The sequence below is a fragment of the Rana temporaria genome, chromosome 5, assembly GCF_905171775.1.
Source record: "Rana temporaria chromosome 5, aRanTem1.1, whole genome shotgun sequence".
Classification (NCBI taxonomy): domain Eukaryota; kingdom Metazoa; phylum Chordata; class Amphibia; order Anura; family Ranidae; genus Rana; species Rana temporaria.
This window is the reverse complement of record NC_053493.1, coordinates 128,608,895-128,631,029: the sequence shown is the minus strand read 5'-3', so window position 1 is coordinate 128,631,029 and position 22,135 is coordinate 128,608,895. Positions and strand designations below refer to the sequence as shown.

The window sequence follows — 22,135 nt, the reverse complement described above, 5'->3', positions numbered from 1 at the left end:
TTAGAGTGCTGCTACATGTGTATTTCACAAAGGAATATGTAAACAAAGCATAAATATGGATAGAAAATTAAGACACAAACGCATGCTGATCTCCCTTTACCCCAGATAAATGCATCCACCCTTAACTAAAATCCAGGAACCTCAGCATATCCAGCACCATACACTGGTCACACTTCATTCCTCATTCACTGAAGCAGGGGAGGGCTGGCAGCCTTAGGCCTGGGGGGCAAGTCAAGTCAAGTGGCCCATAGAGCGTGGAAAAGTGATGGATCGAGGAAAACAGTTGTAGCGCCTGTGTACTTTATGGTACCGGTGCTAGCTAAATTTAAGGGTAGATCAGAGTGTAGTTGAACTCTGATCCAGATTGTTAAGTGCAAAACAGGGTCTCTGTCTCAGTTGGGCTGTGCTGTGGGCTATTCTGTTGCACTGGGGTGTTCTTCCAACCCCTGTGCTGAAGGTGGCAGCAGTGGAGTCAAGGTTTGGGTGCTCTTTCCCAGCAGCCAATCAGGAGGGTTTGACCTCGCTGTGCTGGGGAGGGGTATTTATGAGACAGACGCCATTAGTTCTGGGTCTTCTTCTTCGAGTGTGGCACCCACCTTTAGGGTGACCACATCACGGCGCCCCGGCGTTATGGCCTACCTGGCTGGGGCATGTGTGCCACGCGGTGTTCCTGGTCCTGGGGCCATGTTGGCCCATAGCATCTTAACAGCGACGGGGATCCAGTGAGTGACTGGGTTCCCACCTTTAAGGATCCCAAGCTGTACTGCTGTTCGGTGGGGAGTCCGTCTGAGGAGCGCCATTGAGAGGCTGGAGATCCAAAAGGGCCTTGACAAAGCCACCGGGGATCAAGGTAGCCGGACACTGAGGGATTGATCACCTGTCAGTCGTTATCTGGGCGACAAGTTGAAGGAGATCCAGGCGTAACTCATCTAAGGAGGGATATACTTCTGTGATTACAATCCAGAGAGGGCCTGTGGCAGAGGTATCTTTCTGAGGCTCACCAAGGAGGGTCTGTGGCAGAGACTTTTCCTCAAGTTCAAGTTCACCAAGGAGGGTGTGTGGCAGAGACTTTTCCTACAATTGTCCGAGCGATACTCCGGCTGCCAGGTCAGTGAGAGAGGCCTGTCCGGGTACACTAAACCTACTCAAGCAGGAGTGGCGCAAAGAAGTGTTACTCTTGGGAGCAGGACTGTTTCCCTATCATTACGCCTGAATCTGCTGTGTCTCCTCTTCTTCAACTTTACTTTCCTCACCACAAGTTTATTGTTTTTACCCGGCTGGGTAATAAAGAGCACAGCAAAGAGCACCTGTTGCTAGGGTTGCCACCTCATCCCTTTAAAACAGAACACATATTAATTACACAGGTTCTCTGACTGATTAAGGCGCTGCTAATTAAACTCACTTGGTGCCTTATCGACATTAAATTAGCCCCATAACCTGTGTAATTACTATGTGTTCTGTTTTAAAGGGATGAGGTGGCAACCCTACCTGTTGCGGACATTCCTTTACTTCTACTTAATGCAATACGCATCATTCACCCCTAGGAATTCCGGGGAGCCATGAGGTAAATGTGCCACCCAAACAACCAGCAGCTCTTTCGGGGGTAATGCTACACAGTCTAAGATTTTTCATGATCACAAGAGTCCGCGCAGAGGCTCCCCTTACATCAGAGTCTGCACAGAGGCCCCCCTTACATCAGAGTCCACACAGAGGCCCCCCCTTACATCAGAATCCGCACAGAGGCCCCCCTTACATCAGAGTCCGCACAGAGCCTCCCCTTACATCAGAGTCCGCACACAGCCTCCCCTTACATCAGAGTCCGCACAGAGCCTTCCATTACATCAGAGTCCAGACAGACCCCATATACAGTGGGAATCGAAAGTTTGGGCACCCCAGGTAAAAATTTGTATTAATGTGCATAACAAAGCCAATTAAAGATGGACAAATCTCCAAAATGCATCAAATTACAGATTAGACATTCTTATAATATGTCAAAAAAAGTTAGATTTTATTTCCATCATTTACACTTTCAAAATTACAGAAAACAAAAAAAATGGCGTCTGCAAAAGTTTGGGCACCCTGCAGAATTTTTAGCATGCACTGCCCCCTTTGCAAAGCTGAGACCTGCCAGTGTCATGGATTGTTCTCAATCATCGTCTGGGAAGACCAGGTGATGTCAATCTCAAAGATTTTAAATGCCCAGACTCATCTGACCTTGCCCCAACAATCAGCACCATGGGTTCCTCTGAGCAGTTGTCTAGAAAACTAAAACTGAAAATAGTTGACGCTCACAAAGCTGGAGAAGGCTATAAGAAGATAGCAAAGCGTTTTCAGATGTCAATATCCTCTGTTTGGAATGTAATTAAGAAATGGCAGTCATCAGGAACAGTGGAAGTTTAAGCAAGATCTGGAAGACCAAGAAAAAAAAAAACCAGGACCAGTGCGTTTTAAAGCTCCAGCATTAGAGCTGTAAGCCTCGTCCTGCGTTTCTTTCTCTATTCAAAATCAATGGTTCACTATGGGAGCCCATTGATTTGAATAGAGGTCCCACCAGAAGTCGGATCAAGATGATCCGACTTGCTGGGCGACTGGTGTGCAGAGAATCTTAAAGGGGAACTCTGCGCAAATTAAAAAAAAATTGTGTGAAGTTCCCTCCCAGGATGATAACAGACCCTTCGGTCTGGTATGGATTTTAAGGGGAACACCTACGCCAAAAAAAAATGACGTGGGGGTTCCCCCAAAATCCATACCAGACCATTATCCGAGCATGCCGCACGGCCGGTTAGGAATGGGGGTGGGGACGAGCAAGCGCCCCCCCCTCCTGAGCCGTACCAGGCCGCATGCCCTCAACATGGGGGGGTGGGTGCTTGTCCCCATGTTGATGGGGACAAGGGTCTCTTGCCAACAACCCTGGCCGTTGGTTGTCGGGGTCTGCGAGCGGGGGGCTCATCGGAATCTGGGAGCCCCCTTTAATAAGGGGCCCCCAGATCCTGGCCCCCCCACCCTACGTGAATAAGTATGGGGTACATCGTACCCCTACCCATTCACCGGAAGGAAAAGTGTCAATAAAATAAAAACACGACACAGGTTTTTAAAATAATTTATTAGCCAGCTCCAGGGGTCTTCTCCGCTCTCCGGGGGTCTTCTTTTGCCTTCGGGGTTCTTCTCCAGCTCTCCAGTGCCGTCTTCGGAGCTGGCCGCTGCTATCTACTTGCAGCTCTTTTACTAGCAGCGGCCAGCCCGCTCTTCCTCGTCGCCTACTGCCTTCTGCCTTCTTCCTTCTTCTTCCAATGTTGCCTCGTCGCTCCCTCTTGCTGTAATGCCGAATGTGTGGTGCGTGATGATTTATATAGGCCTCTTATGACGTCACAGTCCCAGCATGCTCCGGGTGGTCACATGCTGGGACTGTGACGGCATAAGAGGCCTATATAAATCATCCCGCACCGCACACCCGGCATTACAGCGGGAGGGAGCGACGAGGCAACATCGGAAGAAGAAGGAAGAGGCTGGCCGCTGCTAGTAAAAGAGCTGCAAGAAGATAGCAGCGGCCAGCCCCGAAGACAGCACCGGAGAGCTAGAGAAGAACCCAGAAGGCAGAAGAAGACCCCCGGAGAGCGGAGAAGACCCCCGGAGCTGGCTAATAAATTATTTTAAAAACCTGTGTTGTGTTTTTATTTTATTGACACTTTTCCTCCCGATGAATGGGTAAGGGTACGATGTACCCCATACTCATTCACGTAGGGTAGGGGGCCGGGATCTGGGTGCCCCCTTATTAAAGGGGGCTCCCAGATTCCGATGAGCCCCCCGCCTGCAGACCCCGACAACCAACGGCCAGGGTTGTCGGGAAGAGACCCTTGTCCCCATCAACATGGGGACAAGGTGCTTTGGGGTGGGGGGCGCAGTGCACCCACACGCCCATTTTGAGGGCATGCGGCCCGGTACGGCTCAGGAGGGGGGGGCGCTCGCTCGTCCCCACCCCCATTCCTGACCGGCCGGGCGGCATGCTCGGATAAGGGTCTGGTATGGATTTTGGGGGAACCCCAACGCAGTTTTTTTCGGCGTAGGTGTTCCCCTTAAAATTCATACCAGACCGAAAGGTCTGTTATCATCCTGGGGGGGAACCTCACGCAAATCTTTTTTTAATTAGCGCGGGGTCCCCCTTCAAGATTCTCTGCACACCAGTCGCCCGCAAGTCGGATCATCCTGATCCGACTTCTGGTGCGACCTCTATTTAAATCAATGGGCTCCCATAGGGAACAATTGATTTTGAATAGAAACAGAAAAACACAGTTGAAAACTAGCGTGGCAAAACGTGCATTGAATTCAATGCAAAACGCGGGGAAAATCGTGGTAAAAACGCCACATTTTTTCTGGCGTCTGTACTAGCTTTACAGCCCGTTTTTTAAAAAGTCCATGATGCATTTTGGAAACATGTTCTGTGGACCGATGAGGTTAAAAGAGAACTTTTTGGCAGGATTGAGCAAAGGTACGTTTGGAGAAGAAAGGGCACAGAATTTAATGAAAAGAACCTCTGTCCAACTGTTAAGCATGGGGGTGGATCAATCATGCTTTGGGGTTGTATTGCAGCCAGTGGCACAGGGAACATTTCACGAGTAGAAGGAAAAATGGATTCAATACCATTTCAGCAAATTTTGGATGGTAACTTGATGCCATCTGTGAAAAAGTTAAAGAGAGGATGGCTTCTACAAATGGATAATGATCCTAAACACACCTCAAAATCCACGGGGGATTACATCAAGAGGCGTAAACTGAAGGTTTTGCCATGGCCTTCACAATCTCCTTACCTCAACATAATTGAAAATCTATGGATAGACCATAAAAAAGCAGTGCGTGACAGACAGCCCAGAAATCTCAAAGAACTGGAAGGCTTTGTAAGGAAGAATGGGCAAAGATACCTCAAACAAGAATTGAAAGACTCTTGGCTGGCTACAAAAAGCATTTACACGCTGTGATACTTGCCAAAGGGGGCAGTACAAGATATTAACTCTGCAGGGTGCCATAAATTTTGCAGACGCCATTTTTTTGTTTTCTGTAGTTTGTAAAGTGTAAATGATGGAAAAAAAATCTAACTTTTTTTACATATAAGGCCTCGTACACACGGACGGACAGTCCGCTGAAAATGGTGCGCCGGACCGTTTTCAGCGGACATGTCCGCCCAGAGATTTCTGTCTGATGGTTATACACACCATCAGACAGAAATCCGCGCGTAAACAATACGCGGGGACGTGGCCGCGACGATGACGCGGCGACGTGGGCGGCCTTGAAGTTCAAAGCTTCCACGCATGCGTCGAATCAGTAAGACGCATGCGAGGGATGGCGGTCGGTCGGACATGTCCGGTGAGTCTGTACAGACGACCGAACACGTCCGACGAACAGGTTTCCAGCGGACAGATTTCTTAGCATGCTAGGAAATTTTAGTCCGCTGGAAAAAGTCCGCTCGGCCGGGAATCCGGTCGGCTGTACACACGACCGGATCTGTCCGCTGAAACTGTCCGTCGGACAAATATCAGCGGACAGATCCGGTCGTGTGTACGGGGCCTTATAAGTAGGGTTGTCCAGATACCGATACCAGTATCGGTATCGGGACCGATACCGAGTATTTGCGGGAGTACTCGTACTCGGGCAAATACCCCCGATACCTAAATAGAATACTTTCGCCCCCCCCCACCCCCGCCACCGCATCGAAAGCCGCCGCATGGGTTAAACGGCATGCGGGAACATCACAGCTTTCATTTGAATAGTTGTAGTGTTCCCGCGCGTATAGACACTCCCCCTTGCTTGGGATTGGATGGGTGATCGTGATCTGTCCAATTCCGAGCAAGGGGGAGTGTCTATACGCGCGGGCAAAACAGCTATTCAAATGAATGCTGTGATTTTCTCCATGCGGCGGCGGCGGCTTTCGGCGGCAAAGGTATGGGGGAAATGGCTGGAGGGACATGGCTTCATATGTGAGGGACATGGCTGCATATGTGAGGGACATGGCTAGAGGGACATGGCTGCATATGTGAGGAACATGGCTAGAGGGACATGGCTGCATATGTGAGGGACATGGCTAGAGGGACATGGCTGCATATGTGAGGGACATGGCTAGAGGGACATGGCTAGAGGGACATGGCTGCATATGTGAGGGACATGGCTGCATATGTGAGGGACATGGCTAGAGGGACATGGCTGCATATGTGAGGGACATGGCTAGAGGGACATGGCTGCATATGTGAGGGACATTGCTGCATATGTGAGGGACATGGCTAGAGGGACATTGCTGCATATGTGAGGGACATGGCTAGAGGGACATGGCTGCATTTGTGAGGGACATGGCTGCATATGTGAGGGACATGGCTGCATATGTGAGGGACATGGCTGCATATGTGAGGGACATGGCTGCATATGTGAGGGACATGGCAACATATGGGGGGGACATGGCTGCATTTGGGGACACATTTAAAAAAAGTATCGGTATTCGGTTTCGGCGACTACTTGAAAAAAAGTATTGGTACTCGTACTCGGTCCTAAAAAAGTGGTATCGGGACAACCCTACTTATAAGAATGTCTAATCTGTAATTTGATGCCTTTTGGGGATTTGTCCATCTTTCCTTGGCTTCGTTATGCACATTAATACAAATTTTTACCTGGGGTGCCCAAACTTTCAATCCCTACTGTACATCAGATCTGATGTAGGGGGTGTTCTGGGAAACTTGATTTAAGAGTACATGCTGTGGACTATTGTGTGAAGAGGGTCTCTGCTCACCAAAGCCTGCCCCCCTCCCCTTTAACAAAGTCCACAGAGCACCCCTTTTTATACACTGGGAGCGGGAAAAGAACCCCGAAGGCAGAAGAAGACCCCCGGAGAGCGGAGAAGACCCCCGGAGCTGGCTAATAAATTATTTTAAAAACCTGTGTTGTGTTTTTATTTTATTGACACTTTTTCTCCCGGTGAATGGGTAGGGGTACGATGTACCCCATACTCATTCACGTAGGGTGGGAGGCCGGGATCTGGGTGCCCCCTTATTAAAGGGGGCTCCCAGATTCCGATGAGCCCCTCGCCCGCAGACCCCGACAACCAACGGCCAGGGTTGTCGGGAAGAGACCCTTGTCCCCATCAACATGAGGGTGCATGCTGTGGACTATTGTGTGAAGAGGGTCTCTGCTCACCAAAGCCTGGCCCCCTCCCTTTTAACAAAGTCCACAGAGCACCCCTTTTTATACACTGGGAGGCAAGAGAGACTAGAGAGGGTGAGCTTACCAGGATGGAGGCTGAGGCGCAGGCAGACTGTCTGATGCTTTTTTGGGTTCAAACTTCCTGTCCAGTGCCCACACATGCCCAGGGAGTGTGGGCAGGGCAGACTCAGAAGGAGGAGGAGCGGATGAGCTCTATCTCTCCTTGTGTCTGTGCAGAGAGAGAAGGGGATGTCAGCGCTGGTGTGCGCTGAGGCTGAGCTATGTGTGAGATGAGACATAGCTCAGCTCTGTAGCCATCTACCTCGGAGCTGACACAGGCACAGCTGCACAGTGGGAGGTGAGCAGCAGCCGTGACCTGTGTTAACAGAGCTCCAGCAGGCATATTCCTGCTCTGCAAAAACAGCATTTGGTAGTGGCGGCCGGTGGCTGTGCATAGTGTCACCAGCCCGGGGGGAGATTTCCACCCTGCCCTCCCTCCCCTGCACTGAAGCATGCACTATACTTCAGTGGAGGAGTAATTCTGACCATTCTATGGTGGTGGAGACGCTGAGGATCCCTGGATTTCAGTTAAGGGTGGAGGTGTGCATGTTTCAGTGGAGGAAGAATGAATTGCAGATTGAATTGACTCCCTGAATTCTGAACTGTACATCATTTATGACCTGGGATATTCATAGAACCAAACCCTAGTAAATAAAGCCCTTCAAAAATTGTAGGCGCTATATACTGTATATGCCTGATATAAATAAATTAATATTGCTTCTTGTGAAACCCCACCTATTTTAAAGGAATGCCCTCCCCCCCAAAGTACGTGCTTCGCCTACAGTGGCTTTCTGGACACACAGAAAAAGGATTGCTGGAGGACAGAATGATGAGGTGGATGAAGGATTGCTGGAGGACATGATGAGGGGGATGAGGGATTGCAGGAGGACAGAATGAGGGGGATAATATGTGTGCACAGCCTACTGCATTAGGGTGTGCACCTCAAAGCTCAAACACATATGTGTGTGCATATGTATTTATAATGACGGTATCAGTAGGGCAGTGGGCGGTGTCAGTAGTATTTATTTTTATCATTCTATACATTTTTAGGATCCCTGTTAGGGGGCTTTAGTGAAATATCAGGGTTCTAAACAGGGAGACTTTGTGCCACATAGGGTGATTAGTGTGTGCCCAGGCATACATGGCACACCCTGTGCGCACACCTATGAGGGGGATGAAGGATTGCAGGGGGACATAATGAGGGGGATAAAGAATAGCTGGAGGGCAGAATGAGGGGGGTAGGGGTGAATATATGCTGGAGGGCAGAATGGGGGGGGGGGGATATTATATGCTGGAGGACAGAATGAGGGGGATGAAAAGTTGCTGGAGGACAGAATGAGGGGGATAAAGAATTGCTGGAGGACAGAATGAGGGAGTTGAAGATATGCTGGAGGACAGAATGAGGGGGATAAAGAATAGCTGGAGGGCAGAATTAGGGGGGGGAGGTGAATATATGCTGGAGGGCAGAATGAAGGGATGAAGAATTTCTGGAGGACAGAATGAGGGGGGGTGAATAATTGCTAGAGGACAGAATGAGGGGGATGAAGAATTGCTGGAGGACAGAATGAGGGGGATGAAGAATTGCCTCAGAACAGAAGGAGGGGTGAAGAATTGCCTCAGGACAGAATGAGAGGGATGAAGAGTTGCTGGAGGACAGAATGAGAGGGATGAAGAGTTGCTGGAGGACAGAATGAGGGAAATGAAGAATTGCTGGAGGACAGAATGAGGGGGGTGAAGAATTGCTGGAGGACAGAATGAGGGGGTATAAAGAATAGCTGGAGGGTAGAATGAGGGGGGTGAATATATGCTGGAGGGCAGAATGCAGGGATGAAGAATTGCTGGAGGGCAGAATGAGGGGGTGAAAAATTGCTGGAGGACAGAATGAGGGGGGTGAAAAATTGCTGGAGGACAGAATGAGGGGGGTGAGGAATTGCTGGAGGACAGAATGAGGGGGATGAAGAATTGCTGGAGGACAGAATGTGGGGGATGAAGAATTGCTGGAGGACAGAATGAGGGGGTTAAAGATATGCTGGAGGACAGAATGAGAGGGATAAATAATTCCTGGAAAGTAAAAAGAGGGGGATAAAGAATTGCTGGAGGAGTGGAGGACATAATGAGAGGGATAAAGAATTGCTGGAGAGCAAAAAGAGGGGGATGAATAATTGCTGGAGGACAGAATGATGGGGAGGGGGGTGAATATATGCTGGAGGACAGAATGAGGGGGATGAAGAATTGCTGGAGGACAGAATGAGGGGAATGAACAATTGCTGGAGGGCAGAATAAGAGAGATGAAAAATTGCTGGAGGACAGAATGAGGGGAATGAAGAGTTGCTGGAGGACAGAATGAGGGGGGGTAAAGAGTTGCTGCAGGACAGAATAAGGGGGAAGAAGAATTGCCAGAGGGCAGAATAAGAGATATGAAAAATTGCTGGAGGACAGAATGTGGGGATGAAGTGTTGCTGGAGGACAGAATGAGGGGGATGAAGAGTTGCTGGAGGACAGAATGAGGGGGATAAAGAGTTGCTAGAGGACAGAATGTGGAGGATGAAGAGTAACTGGAGGACAGAATGAGGGGGATGAAGAGTTACTGGAGGGCAGAATGTGAACATAAAGAAGGTCTGGAAGACAAAGGGTGTGTATGATTCAAGGCCAGTTCACACCACATGCAGTCCAGTGCGTTTTTTTTTCTGCATCAAAAACGCATGAAAAGTAGGTTATATGGTTTCCAATGGCATAGTTCACACCAGTGCAGTCTGCTCCAGGGCTTTCCTGTTCCATTTAAAAAAAAAGTAGAACATGCTGCCTTTTTCCTGCACTGGACTGTACTGTAAAGCAGTAAAATTAACCAAAAACACACCAGGATGCATGGGAACACATCAAAAACACACCAGGATGCATGGGAACACATCAAAAACACACCAGAACCCAGTACAGTAAAAAAAAAAAAAAAGGAAAAAAATAAGAAAAAAAGCATCTGGAATGAATCCGGAAACGCATCAAAAACGTGCATGCAAAAACGCATCCGGAAAAGATCTGGAGTGCATTTTTGTGGTGTGAACCAGCCCTAAGAGTTCTTGAAGGACTTCATTGTGGGGATGAATACTGTATTCTGGTGACCTCCAGCCTCTCTATTAATGAACTGCCACTCTTATGTGCAGAATTTGCCCCATTCTATGACAGACTGGTCAGTCCTCGGGTACAAGTAACTGGTCCTTACACCTCCCCTCTTCCTTACCTGTACTGCCTGACAGTGAGGACTTCCCCTGGTCTGGAGCTGAAGTCTGGCAGGTGGGTGCTCAGGTATCCATCCAATCTCTGCTCATCAAACCTGTGTGTAGCCCTCACTTCACTGGTGTCAGTCTCCAGCTTCGCCATCTCACTCCTCAACCAAGTTCAAGGTAATGTCCTCTTCTGATCACGGTTATTGTAACTCTAACTTCGACACAGTTTACTCTCTTGTAATTTTTTAACTTCGACTGAACTTTACTAGGGCTATTCACATACCTCCCAACTCTTTGAGATGGGAAACAGAGAAACCTGTAACGAAAGTATGTAGGCATAGGACACCCCTCCTGCCACTCCTCCTTAAAGAAGATATACAAAAAGTGTGGCTGCTAACTTTTAATAATCGAACACTCACCTGTCCCACGGTCCAGTGATGCGGGCGAACAAAGTCTCACCCTTCTCCCACTCACGCTGTGAATGGCCGGGCAATCTTCTGGGACCTGTGATGTGTCCCAGAAGATTGTAGGGAGGGAGGTGGGAGAGGTGAACTTCTTTCTGGCGCCGCGGAGCCAGAGGAGGAAGTGGGAGATAGGTGCCCGTAAAAACTGGGTACCCGCCCCCCCACCCCTCCAAAAAATGACATGCCAAGTGTGGCATGTCGGGGCGTCACCATCACTTAAAGCGGAAGTTATATTTTTGGGTGGAACTTCGCTTTAAACGTACAAGTGCTTTTTTTACCACTACTATTCCGTTGTACTGTCTTTGAAAAATTACAAATGCAGCCATTTAGAATTCGGATAAAAGGTTTAGCACTGGAAAACACTTTTTTGGATATAATTAGTGCATTTTATATACAATATATCGATCAGACCAAAATGAGGGACAAATGAGGAGGAAAGAAGGACTTTGTTCCAAAATCAGGGACAGTTGGGAGCTATACTGATAATAAACCTTGACTAAACAAAGCCAGTCTAGTACACCAGTGCAGAGGGAGGAGGCTTTGGCGGCCATATTGGAAGCTGGCAGCTGCCTTTTATTTCAGTCATCTTTAATAACACGTATTAGTTGTGGTGTTTAGTGTAATTGTAGAAGTTGCATTAAATGGTAATACATATAGGAGCTGCGGTGGCTCAACGCAATTGGCACTATGCTGATAAGCCTTTCACCTCTGCAGCCAGGGGTTCGGATCCCGGTCTCGGCTACATGTGAATTGAGTTTGGTGGTCTCAGCCCGGCTCCCGGTGGGTGTGCTATTCGAGGTAAGCCTGTGCGTGCATGTTAACTCAATTTCGAGTGCGTGTAAGTGTGGTGGTTTTTGTGGGAGGGGGGTGGGCGTCACCCCCCTCCCACAAAAACCACCACACTTACACGCACTCGAAATTGAGTTAACATGCACGCACTTTGACCACGCAGTCTCTAAAAAGAGAGGCGAAGGACTAACGGGGCTGGTTTAGCGGGCTAGATCATCTCACTCCCTTGTAGGGAGTCCCTCTGCCCTGTTGGGCTTCAAAGCGGAGCAGGTAGGACGGGCTGTGTGGGAGGACCCCCACCATTGCCACCCGGGGCATGGAGAAAGGTGGCAGATTGCCTCTGGGGGAGGCCTGCCTACTTCCAACTCCTGCAGTCTGGCTACTCTCTCGAGTACACGCACAAAATACACTAAAAAAAAAAAAAATGGTAATACATATGAATGACTGGCATGTGTAACCCCTCAGACAGGAAGTAGGGTTGCCACCCTTTCTTCAAGCCAAAACCCAACACTTTACTGGCACAGGGCATTTTTTTTAGTATACACTATAGACAATAGAATTGTAAAAGAGGAGTGGACGGGGGTAGTGGGATGTACACCAACAGACTTTGAGGGATGGGAAGGATGGGACGGTCTGTTTGCTTTTATGTCAGTCAGCTAAAAAAAATAAAAAAAATGTAAATAAAAACTCCTGATGATATTTCACCATTGCGAGTTCTGTTTCTCCTTGAAGTGCTTATATGGATTTTTATCTGTGAGATCTGCTTGCACGGTCTGTGATGCTTCGTATGGCAGTTGCCCCATGGATAGATGCTGAAGCGCTGTATTACATTCTGATCTGGGGGGTCAAAATTATGGGGGAGCCGCTGTCTTTAGGTGTGAGGCATGAAAGAAGAATTGATCAACTTTAAAGGGGTTGTAAAGATACAATTTTTGTTTCCTAAATAGCTTCCTTTACCTTAGTGCAGTCCTCCTTCACTTACCTCATCCCTCCATTTTGCTTTTAAATGTCCTTATTTCTTCTGAGAAATCCTCACTTCCTGTTCTTCTGTCTGTAACTCCACACAGTAATGCAAGGCTTTCTCCCTGGTGTGGAGTGTCGTGCTCGCCCCCTCCCTTGGACTACAGGAGAGTCAGGATGCCCACTAACACGCAGCTCCTTTCTCTATCTGCAATGTAGAGAGCGTCCTGACTCTCCTGTAGTCCAAGGGAAGGGGCGAGCACGACACTCCACACCAGGGAGAAAGCCTTGCATTACTGTGTACATACAGAAGAACAGGAAGTGAGCATTTCTCAGAAGAAATAAGGATATTTAAAAGCAAAATGGAAGGATGAGGTAAGTGAAGGGGGACTGCACTAAGGTAAAGAAAGCTATTTAGGGGAAAAATTGTACCTTTACAACCCTTTTAATATTTTTTCACATGAATGGACTTAAGTTTTTGCACAGTTGGTGTTTATATACATGAATTTAAAGTACACTTATGAAACATTAGTTTTATAACTTATTGTAGGGTATGTACAGTATATACTGGTAGTATTATGTTCTTTATGTATATGTATATAGGGAAATTATTAGTAATTAATTGTATGAATTATCAGATGTTCAGATCAATGGAGGATAATAAATTACGTACTCAGATATATAAATATGTTTAGTTAATCACATGAATAAACACACAGGGCCAGATTCTCAAAAAAGCGCCTATCTATAGGCGGGCGTAGCGTATCTCAGATACACTACGCCACTGTAACTTTGTGAGGCAGGTCCCGTATTCTCACAGAACTTGCGGCCAAAGTTACGGCGGCGTAGTGTAACTGTGCCGGCGTAAGCCTGCGTAATTCAAAGTAGGCTAGTGTGGGCGTGTTTTATGTTAATGTATCGTGACCCGATACAAATTAAATTACGCCCGCTCAATGCCTAGTCGACGTGAACGTAACTTACGTCCAGCCCCATTCACGACTTACGCAAACGACGTAAAACACGACGCTGTTCGTACGTTTCCGACATCCATACCTAACATGACTTACCCCTGCTTTATGAGGGGTACCTTTACACCAGCGTATGTCTTACGTAAACGACGTATCTTGCTACGCCGGGCGCACGTACGTTCGTGAATCGGCGTATCTAGCTCATTAGCATATTCAATGTTAGCAAAACAAATTCCATCGCTTTGCTAACACACAGCTGAGTGAACAGCGAATGCCCAGCATGGCGCCTGCTGTTTACATACAAACAGAGGGATAGAGGGTTAGGGGAAATTCAGGTATCTTACTTTGCGGGTCACGGGTACGTTCTTGGATCCAGAGGACAAACCGTTTCCACACTGGATTCAGCCACCATCGGATAGGCCTCTCTCACTGACCTAGCAGCCGGTGCAAAGCTTGTTCAAAAGTCTCTGCCACAGACTTGACAAATGCAGTCGAGTCGTTGCACAGTCCTCTGCCACAAGACTGTGTAACCACACACACACTTTGCAAAGTTCCAAAGACACAGCTATACAGTACCAGGATCTTTCAGCCAGCCGGCAGCACTGTGAGGTAGATTGGCCAGGATGTGTCCTCCAATTGAGTCCCAAATTGTTCGGCTCCTTCCCGGAGGCAAGACAGCACAGGACCACCCCTGGACCAGTAGGCCCCAGAAACTCCTGGGCCTACTCTCAGTAAACGGAACCTTGGGCCAACAGGCCCTGAGGCTGAAGAACTGCTAACACATCCACTTTCACTTAGTGAAAAAATCCTCCTCTCATTTCCTGGGTGTTCCATGTCATTGGTTTTCCAGGCTGGGACTAAATAACTAATAAAAAGTGGGCAGTGTTGAATCCTAAAGAAATTTTCAGAGTTCCTCCGTGGCTGCATGTACATGGTGACCTTCATCCAGCCATTAATTGGAACCCAACATCAGCTCCATCATTATCCACTTTGCCAGATAATGACCCAAGTTAGAGATACAAATAAGGTGGAGGTTTCTCACTGCAGCCATTGCTTATTATAACATAGTGAGACCATTGATTGAGTTTGGATTGTATTAAGTGGGAAAGGATTAGAACCCCTTTCAGGTTTTTATTGCTCTCTGTTTCCCCCCACTTGGGGGGATTATTCCTCTCCATCTGTCCTGATGACACAGGAGGTGACGGAAAGTCTTCCAATAATTAAACCTGTTCTGGTGACAGTTGTCCAAGATAAGATAGGCACTCCCTTTGGAGAGATATTCTTATACTTCCTGTTGTGTCCGTAAGACAGGAGGTAAAGGTAAATATTCCTGATAGATAAAAAAAAAAAAAGCTGACAGGCCCTTTTCTAGTTTAGGATTTACATACACTTTAAGATCCATTTTCAAAAACTGCACCTCAGTTGGCTTCAAAACTTTAATGAAAAACCAAAAATAACCCGGAGAGATCAGGACACTTGGGAGGATTATTACATCACTTATCCTGGCATAGAACCATCTCTGTCCGTTGCCTGGCATGACAACGTTCTGATCATTCTTCCATGATGCCATGATCGACTATTTTGTACTGGGGATTACACTATACGAAATGGCGACTGGTGCTCACCCATTCTGTGCACTTTTCACAAAACCAGGAATGCTGACGTTTGCAGTGACTAAAAAGGATCCTGTGTATCCCCCAGAGATGGATTTTGACCTTAAAGGGGTTGTAAAGGTAAATGTTTTTTCACCTTAATGCATTAAGGTGAAAAAACATCCGATAATACCGCAGCCCAAACCCCCCCCCCCCCCCCCGAGCCCTGACCTGACCCCTCGAAAGTCCCGCGCTCGCCCCTGCCATCCTCCTCATTTTTCTGAGCCTGGACATTGATTGGCTACACTGGATGGATTGAAAGCAGCGCACCCATAGGCTCGCGGTGCTGTCAATCACATCCAATGATGCAGCGCGCTGGGGGCGTGGCCGAGTGATACAGTGAGCGGCAATAGCCACCAGCTGTATCACAGGAGTGCACCCGCGGGAACTCAACACCGAGCTCGCATGAATGTGTTAAGTTCTTGCGGGGAGGAGCCGAGACAGGCGCCGATGGACCCCAGAAGTCCAGGTTCGGGGACACTCTGTGTAAAACGAGCTGCATAGTGGAGGTAAGTATAAAATGTTTGTTATTTAAAAAAATAATAATTTAACTTTACAACCCCTTTAAGGACCTCATTGGAAGGGTAAGTATAAACAGACCTTTATACTGGGAATATAGAACACCGAAGGAAAAAGAAATGGGAATTTTAAAAATGTATTATATTGTCCACTTATTGCTTGTTCATGTTTAACATTCTGTTTCTCTCTTTATAGCTCAGTCAGAAAAAAGAGCGCAGGCGAATGGAGCTGAGAGATATCAAAGAGCATCCATTTTTCAACAAGATAAACTGGGGTGAGGTGGAATTAGAACGGTCACCCTGATTAATCAATTATTTACCTGTAAGTATATTATTTAGAAAGGATTTTTGGGCTCATTTGGGGGTGGGGGGTGGAGGTTTAGGGCTCGTTCACACCAGAACATGGGTTTCCTGCCACGCTTTAAAAAAAATGCGTTGCACTTGAGAACTGCAGAGGTGTCAATACAATGCTAATGACACCCCAAATGTAGGTAGAAAAAAAACGTGCCTGCACCGGATTGTGTGGTACAGAGGTACTCTGATCCGATTGCATTGTGTTTTTTTAAAACAGAGCATGTACTACTTTTGTTGCAGTCCAGTGAGATTTCAGCCCATTCAAGTGAATGGGATTAAAATGCACTGGCACAGGAATGTGAGCGGGTAAATGATGTACGCTTAACATTTATGATCAATTTCTGTCTAAACTAGTGAGATTAATGTTTCCTAATTTCTTCTTTGCAGCACCCAAAGGCCCCACTACATCAGAAACTCGATATGGCCGATATTATGTCCGCGGAATACCGAAGTATTCCCATATCACCATAGGAGCAACAGCTCTTCAGCAACTTTACATTTGTCAGTGAAAGATTGAGAATGAAAACATCACCTCAACCATTGGAGTCACCACCACCAGAACAAAGCTGCACCATGGATGGAGGAATCTGACCAGAAAGAATCTCGCCGGCATTACTGAGCCCCCATCAGAAACAATCTCATCGGCATCACTGACCCCCTCACCAGATTTTTTTGAGTATTTTACTGCCAGAGTGTGTGACAGCTGGTTGCCTATGATATTTTTCTTATTATTTATAGTATTCTTATTATTCTTATTCTTACTCTATAGTATTTACAGTAAATAGATGCAACAGTTGAGGCAGCACTTTACAATATAAAGGGGGACAGTATGATTACAATACAGAAGGAATAAGTGGGCCCTGCATCACCTGCGGACTCTCACCTGGGAAGAGGACAGAGGACGCCATGGGAAGCAGTGTTAATTTAGCTGACTAAAACATTTTAGTCAACTAAATGAATACTATTTTAGTAGACTAAAATACGACTAAAACTCAGTATGCGTTAAATTAAATTAGGGGATTGTACAGAGAGGGGGGTTACTTTAGGGGGATTGTACAGAGAGGGGGGTTACATTAGGGGGATTGTACAGAGAGGGGGGTTACATTAGGGAGAATGTACAGAGAGGGGGGTTACATTAGGGGAATTGTACAGAGAGGGGGGTTACATTAGGGGGATTGTACAGAGAGGGGTGGTTACATTAGGGGGATTTTACAGAGAGGAGGTTACATTAGGGGGATTGTACAGAGGGGGTTACGTTAAGGGGATTGTACAGAGAGGGGGGGTTGCATTATGGGGGATTGTACAGAGAAGGGTTACATTAGGGGGATTATACAGAGGGGGGTTACATTAGGGGATTGTACAGAGGGGGGTTACATTAGGGGGGGTTGTACAGAGAGGGGGGTTACATTAGGGGGGTTACATTAGGGGGATAGCAAAGAGGGGAATTACATTAGGGGGAGTGTACAGAGAGGGGTGGTTACATTAGGGTATTGTACAGAGAGGGGGGTTACATTAGGGGGATTGTACAGAGAGGGGTGGTTACATTAGGGGGATTTTACAGAGAGGAGGTTACATTAGGGGGATTGTACAGAGGGGGTTACGTTAAGGGGATTGTACAGAGAGGGGGGGTTGCATTATGGGGGATTGTACAGAGAAGGGTTACATTAGGGGGATTATACAGAGGGGGGTTACATTAGGGGGATTGTACAGAGGGGGGTTACATTAGGGGGGGTTGTACAGAGAGGGGGGTTACATTAGGGGGGTTGTACAGAGAGGGGGGTTACACAGAGAGGGGGGTTACATTAGGGGGAGTGTACAGAGAGGGGTGGTTACATTAGGGTATTGTACAGAGAGGGGGGTTACATTAGGGGGATTGTACAGAGGGAGGTTACATTAGGAGGATTGTACAGAGAAGGGGGTTACATTAAGGGGATTGTACAGAGAGGGGGGTTACATTAGGGGGATTACACAGGGGTTCAATTAGGGGGATTACACAGGGGTTCCATTAGGGGGTTACACAGGGGGAGAGCTGTGCTTATGTGCTCAATGCCCCGAATTTTTCACTCCAGCAGTATATAATGAGTTTGTAAATTGTAGAGAAATGTTAACAAATGCACTACAATTTAATTACACCCATTAGATTTTAAATGACTAAAATGAGTTTTAGTCACCTAAATTGTACTAGAGATTCAGTTGACTAAATACGACTAAAACTAAAACAATTGCAGAAGACTAAAATGCCATTTTAGTCCTGAGACTGAGATTAAAACTAAATTGAAATTTGCTGAAAATACTATGTTTTATTGTATTTGCTTTGCAGGTATGGTATGTATTACTGTTATAGTGTAATGTTACTTTGTTTTATTGTTAACCATTGTTTGCTTAGTAGGTACGCCATTCAGCTGCAGCACAGGTTTTATTTATTCTGACAGAAACAGCGTTTGCTCTCACGATATGTAAAGCCGTGACTGCAGCGCTGTAGGAGGCGTTTTCACCACTACAGTTAAAAAAAAAAGAGCATATATGAGGAAACATGGGGGCAGCGGTGGAGGAGCAATTTGCTCCTAACATTAGAGTCAGATTGCCCCCATGTTTCGGCATATATTTTTTAGGCACAGATTGTGTTAAACAATGATTTATTTTTACTATGTTTTGTTGTATTTGCTTTGCAAGTATGGTATGTGTTACTGTTATACTGTAATGTTACTTTGTTTTATTGTTAACCATCATTTGCTTAGCAAGTATGCCATTCAGCTGCAGCATGTGTTTATTTATTCTGACAGCAACATTGTTTGCTCCCATGATACATAAAGCCGTGACTCCAGTGCTGTAGGAGGTGATTTCACCACCACAGTTAAAAAAAAATGGTGCATGTATGCCCATCATTAGAAGTGGGTGGATGAAGGGTGGTATTCTAATGGTGGGCATACCCACCGATCAATCTCTTTTTTACATTCAGCCCACAGGCTGAACAAGGACCAGCAACTTTCTTATATTTTTCTGGACTTTGAGTGGTTATACCAGAATGATTTAGGTATCATCTTGGTATCATTGTTTTCAGCCAGCGGTCAGCTTTCATGTAAAAGCAATCCTAGTGGCTAATTAGCCTCTAGACTGCTTTTAAAAGCAGTGGGAGGGAACGTCCCCCCTCCCACCATCTTCCATGGTTTTCTCTGGCTCTCCTGTCCCAACAGGGAACCTGAGAATGCAGCCAGGTGACCATAGAGCTGATCAGAGACCAGACTGACTCCAATCATCTCTATGGCCTAAGAAACCGGAAGCTACGGGCATTTCATGACTTAGGTTTCGCCGGATATAAACAGCGCCATTGGGAAAGGACGGGAAAGCATTTTACCACACCGATCTTGGTGTGGTCAAATGCTTTGAGGGCAGAGGAGAGATCTAGGGTCTAATAGACCCCAATTTTTTCAAAGAAGAGTACTTGTCACTACCTATTGCTATCATAGGGGATATTTACATTCACCCCGAGATAACAATAAAAATGATAAAAAAAATGAAAGGAACAGTTTAAAAATAAAATAAATAAGCAAAATAAATCATAATAACAAAAAAAGCACCCCTGTTTCAAGCGCAAAGGCGAACACACGCGCCGGTCTGGCGTCATATGTAAGCAGCAATTGCACCATGCATGTGAGGTATTACAGTAAAGGGCAGTAATTTTAGCAGTAGACCTCCTCTGTAAATCTAAAGTGGTAACCTGTAAAATTTTAAAAATGTATGTAGTTTGTTGCCACTGCACCTTTGTGCGCAATTTTAAAGCATGTCGTGTTTGGTATCCATGTACACAGCCTACGATAATTTTTTTATTTCATCAAACATTTGGGCAATATAGTGTGTTTTAGTGCATTCAAATTTAAAAAAGTGTGTTTTTTCCCTGCGCAAATACCATTTTAATCTGTAGGGCTTTTGCGTTAAAAACATATATAATGTTTGGGGGTTCAAAGTAATTTTAACAAAAAGTGTCAGAAACGGCTTTGTCTTTAAGTGGTTAGAAGTGGGTGATGTGTGACATAAGCTTCCAAATGTTGTGCATAAAATGCCAGGACAGTTCAAAACCCCCCCAAATTACCCCTTTTTGGAAAAAAGACACCCCAAGCTATTTGCTGATAGGCATGTTCAGTCCATGAAATATTTTATATTTTGCCACAAGTTGCGGTCTGGTTTCCTTCGGTCCAAAAATTCTAAACATGCTTCAAAACCGAACCGATGGACCGCTGCCACATCGGACCAAACCGATGGTTAGTACAGAAAAGCATCGGTTCAAAACCCCGCGCATGCTCAGAATCAAGTCGACTCATGCTTGGAAGCATTGAACTTCGTTTTATTCAGCACGTTGTGTGTTTGACGTCACCGCGTTCTGACCCGATCAGATTTTGGACTGATGGTGTGTACACATATCAGGCCGTACGGCCACTTCAGAGGTGAACCGATGAAAACGGTCCGACGGACCAGTCTCATCAGTTTGGTCCGACCGTGTGTACAAGGCCTAATGGACCCACCACTTCAGTGTGAAAGTGGCCTTAGTCTGCTTGTTTTCAGCAAACTATGGGCTTTCTTGTGCATCATCCTTAGAAGAGGCTTCCTTCTGGGATGACAACCATGCAGACCAATTTGATGCAGTGTGCAGAGTATGGTCTGAGTACTGACAGACTCCCCCCCCATGTATGAGCAGCACTCATACATCTATTTCAATCTCTGGATATGACGCTGAGAATGTGCACTCAACTTCTTTGGTTGACCAAGGTGAGGCCTGTTCTGAGTGGAACCGCTGTATGGTCTTGGCCGCCATGCTGCAGCTCAGTTTCAGAGTCTTGGCAATCTTCTTATAGCCTAGGCCATTTTTATGTAGAGCAACAATTCTTTTTTTCAGACCCTCAGAGCTCTTTGCCATGAGGTGGGTCCAGTGACCAGTATGAGAGGGTGAGAGCGATAACAGTAAATTTAACACACCTTCTCCCCATTCACACCTGAGACCTTGTAACACTAACAAGTCACATGGCTAAAGGAAAAATGGCTAATTGGACCTAATTTGGACATTTTCACTTAGGGGTGTACTCACTTTTGTTGCCAGCAGTTTAGACATTAATAGCTGTGTGTTGAATTATTTTGAGTGGACAGCAAATTTGCACTGTTATACAAGCTTGTTATACAAGTGTAATTTCTTCAGTGTTGTCACATGAAAAGATATAATAAAATATTTACAAAAATGTGAGTGGTGTACTCACTTTTGTGAGATACTGTATGCTGGAGGGCAGCATGAGGGGGATGAAGAATTGCTGGAGGGCAGCATAAGGGGGATGAAGAATTGCTGGAGGACTGAAAGTGAACATAAAGAATGGCTGGAAGATCCAGGGTGTGTTTGATTAAGAGTTCTTGAAGGACTTTTTAGTGCAGGAAAAAAAAATGCATTCTGGTAACCTCCAGCCTCTCTTTTAATGAACTTTCACACATGTGCAGAATTTTCCGCATTCTATGACAGACTGGTCAGTCCTCGGGTACAAGGAGCAGGTCTTTACACCTCCCCTCTTCCTTACCTGTACTGCCTGACAATGAGGGCTTCCCCTGGTCTGGAGCTGAAGCCTGGCAAGTGGGTGCTCAGGTATCCATCCAATCTCTGCTCATCGAACCTGTGTGTAGCTCTCACTTCACTGGTGTCATCCTCCAGCTCCACCATCTCACTCCTCAACTAAGTATAAGGTAAATGCTTCGGGAAAAAAACAGAAAAGTGCCTCAAAGGCCTCGTACACATGGACGGACTGTCCGCTGAAATCGGTCCGCCGGACCGGTTTTAGCGGACATGTCCGCCCGGCGATTTCTGTCTGATGGTTGTACACACCATCAGACAGAAATCCGCGCATACACGATACGCGGTGACGTGGCCGCGCCGTTGCCGCGACGATTACGCAGCGAAGTGCCCGGCCCTGGAAGGTCAATGCTTCCACGCATGCG

At 46.6% G+C, this 22,135-nt stretch overlaps 1 protein-coding gene across 2 annotated transcripts in view; it reads right to left on the bottom strand.

Annotated features, from left to right (window-relative positions):
- The window catches only part of LOC120940336 (acyl-CoA dehydrogenase family member 11-like), a 65,648-nt gene extending 43,782 nt beyond the window's left edge, over window positions 1-21,866 (bottom strand). Inside the window, exon 1 of one of the 2 annotated variants that reach the window (XM_040353115.1) lies at window positions 21,721-21,866. In XM_040353115.1, the coding sequence (XP_040209049.1) occupies window positions 21,721-21,860 (140 nt within the window). In that variant the 5' untranslated portion in view covers window positions 21,861-21,866. Of the gene's footprint in view, window positions 1-10,474; window positions 10,779-21,720 lie in introns of those variants that run through there. The other variant, XM_040353116.1, reaches the window with a different exon arrangement.
- Window positions 21,867-22,135: the final 269 nt, after the last annotated feature.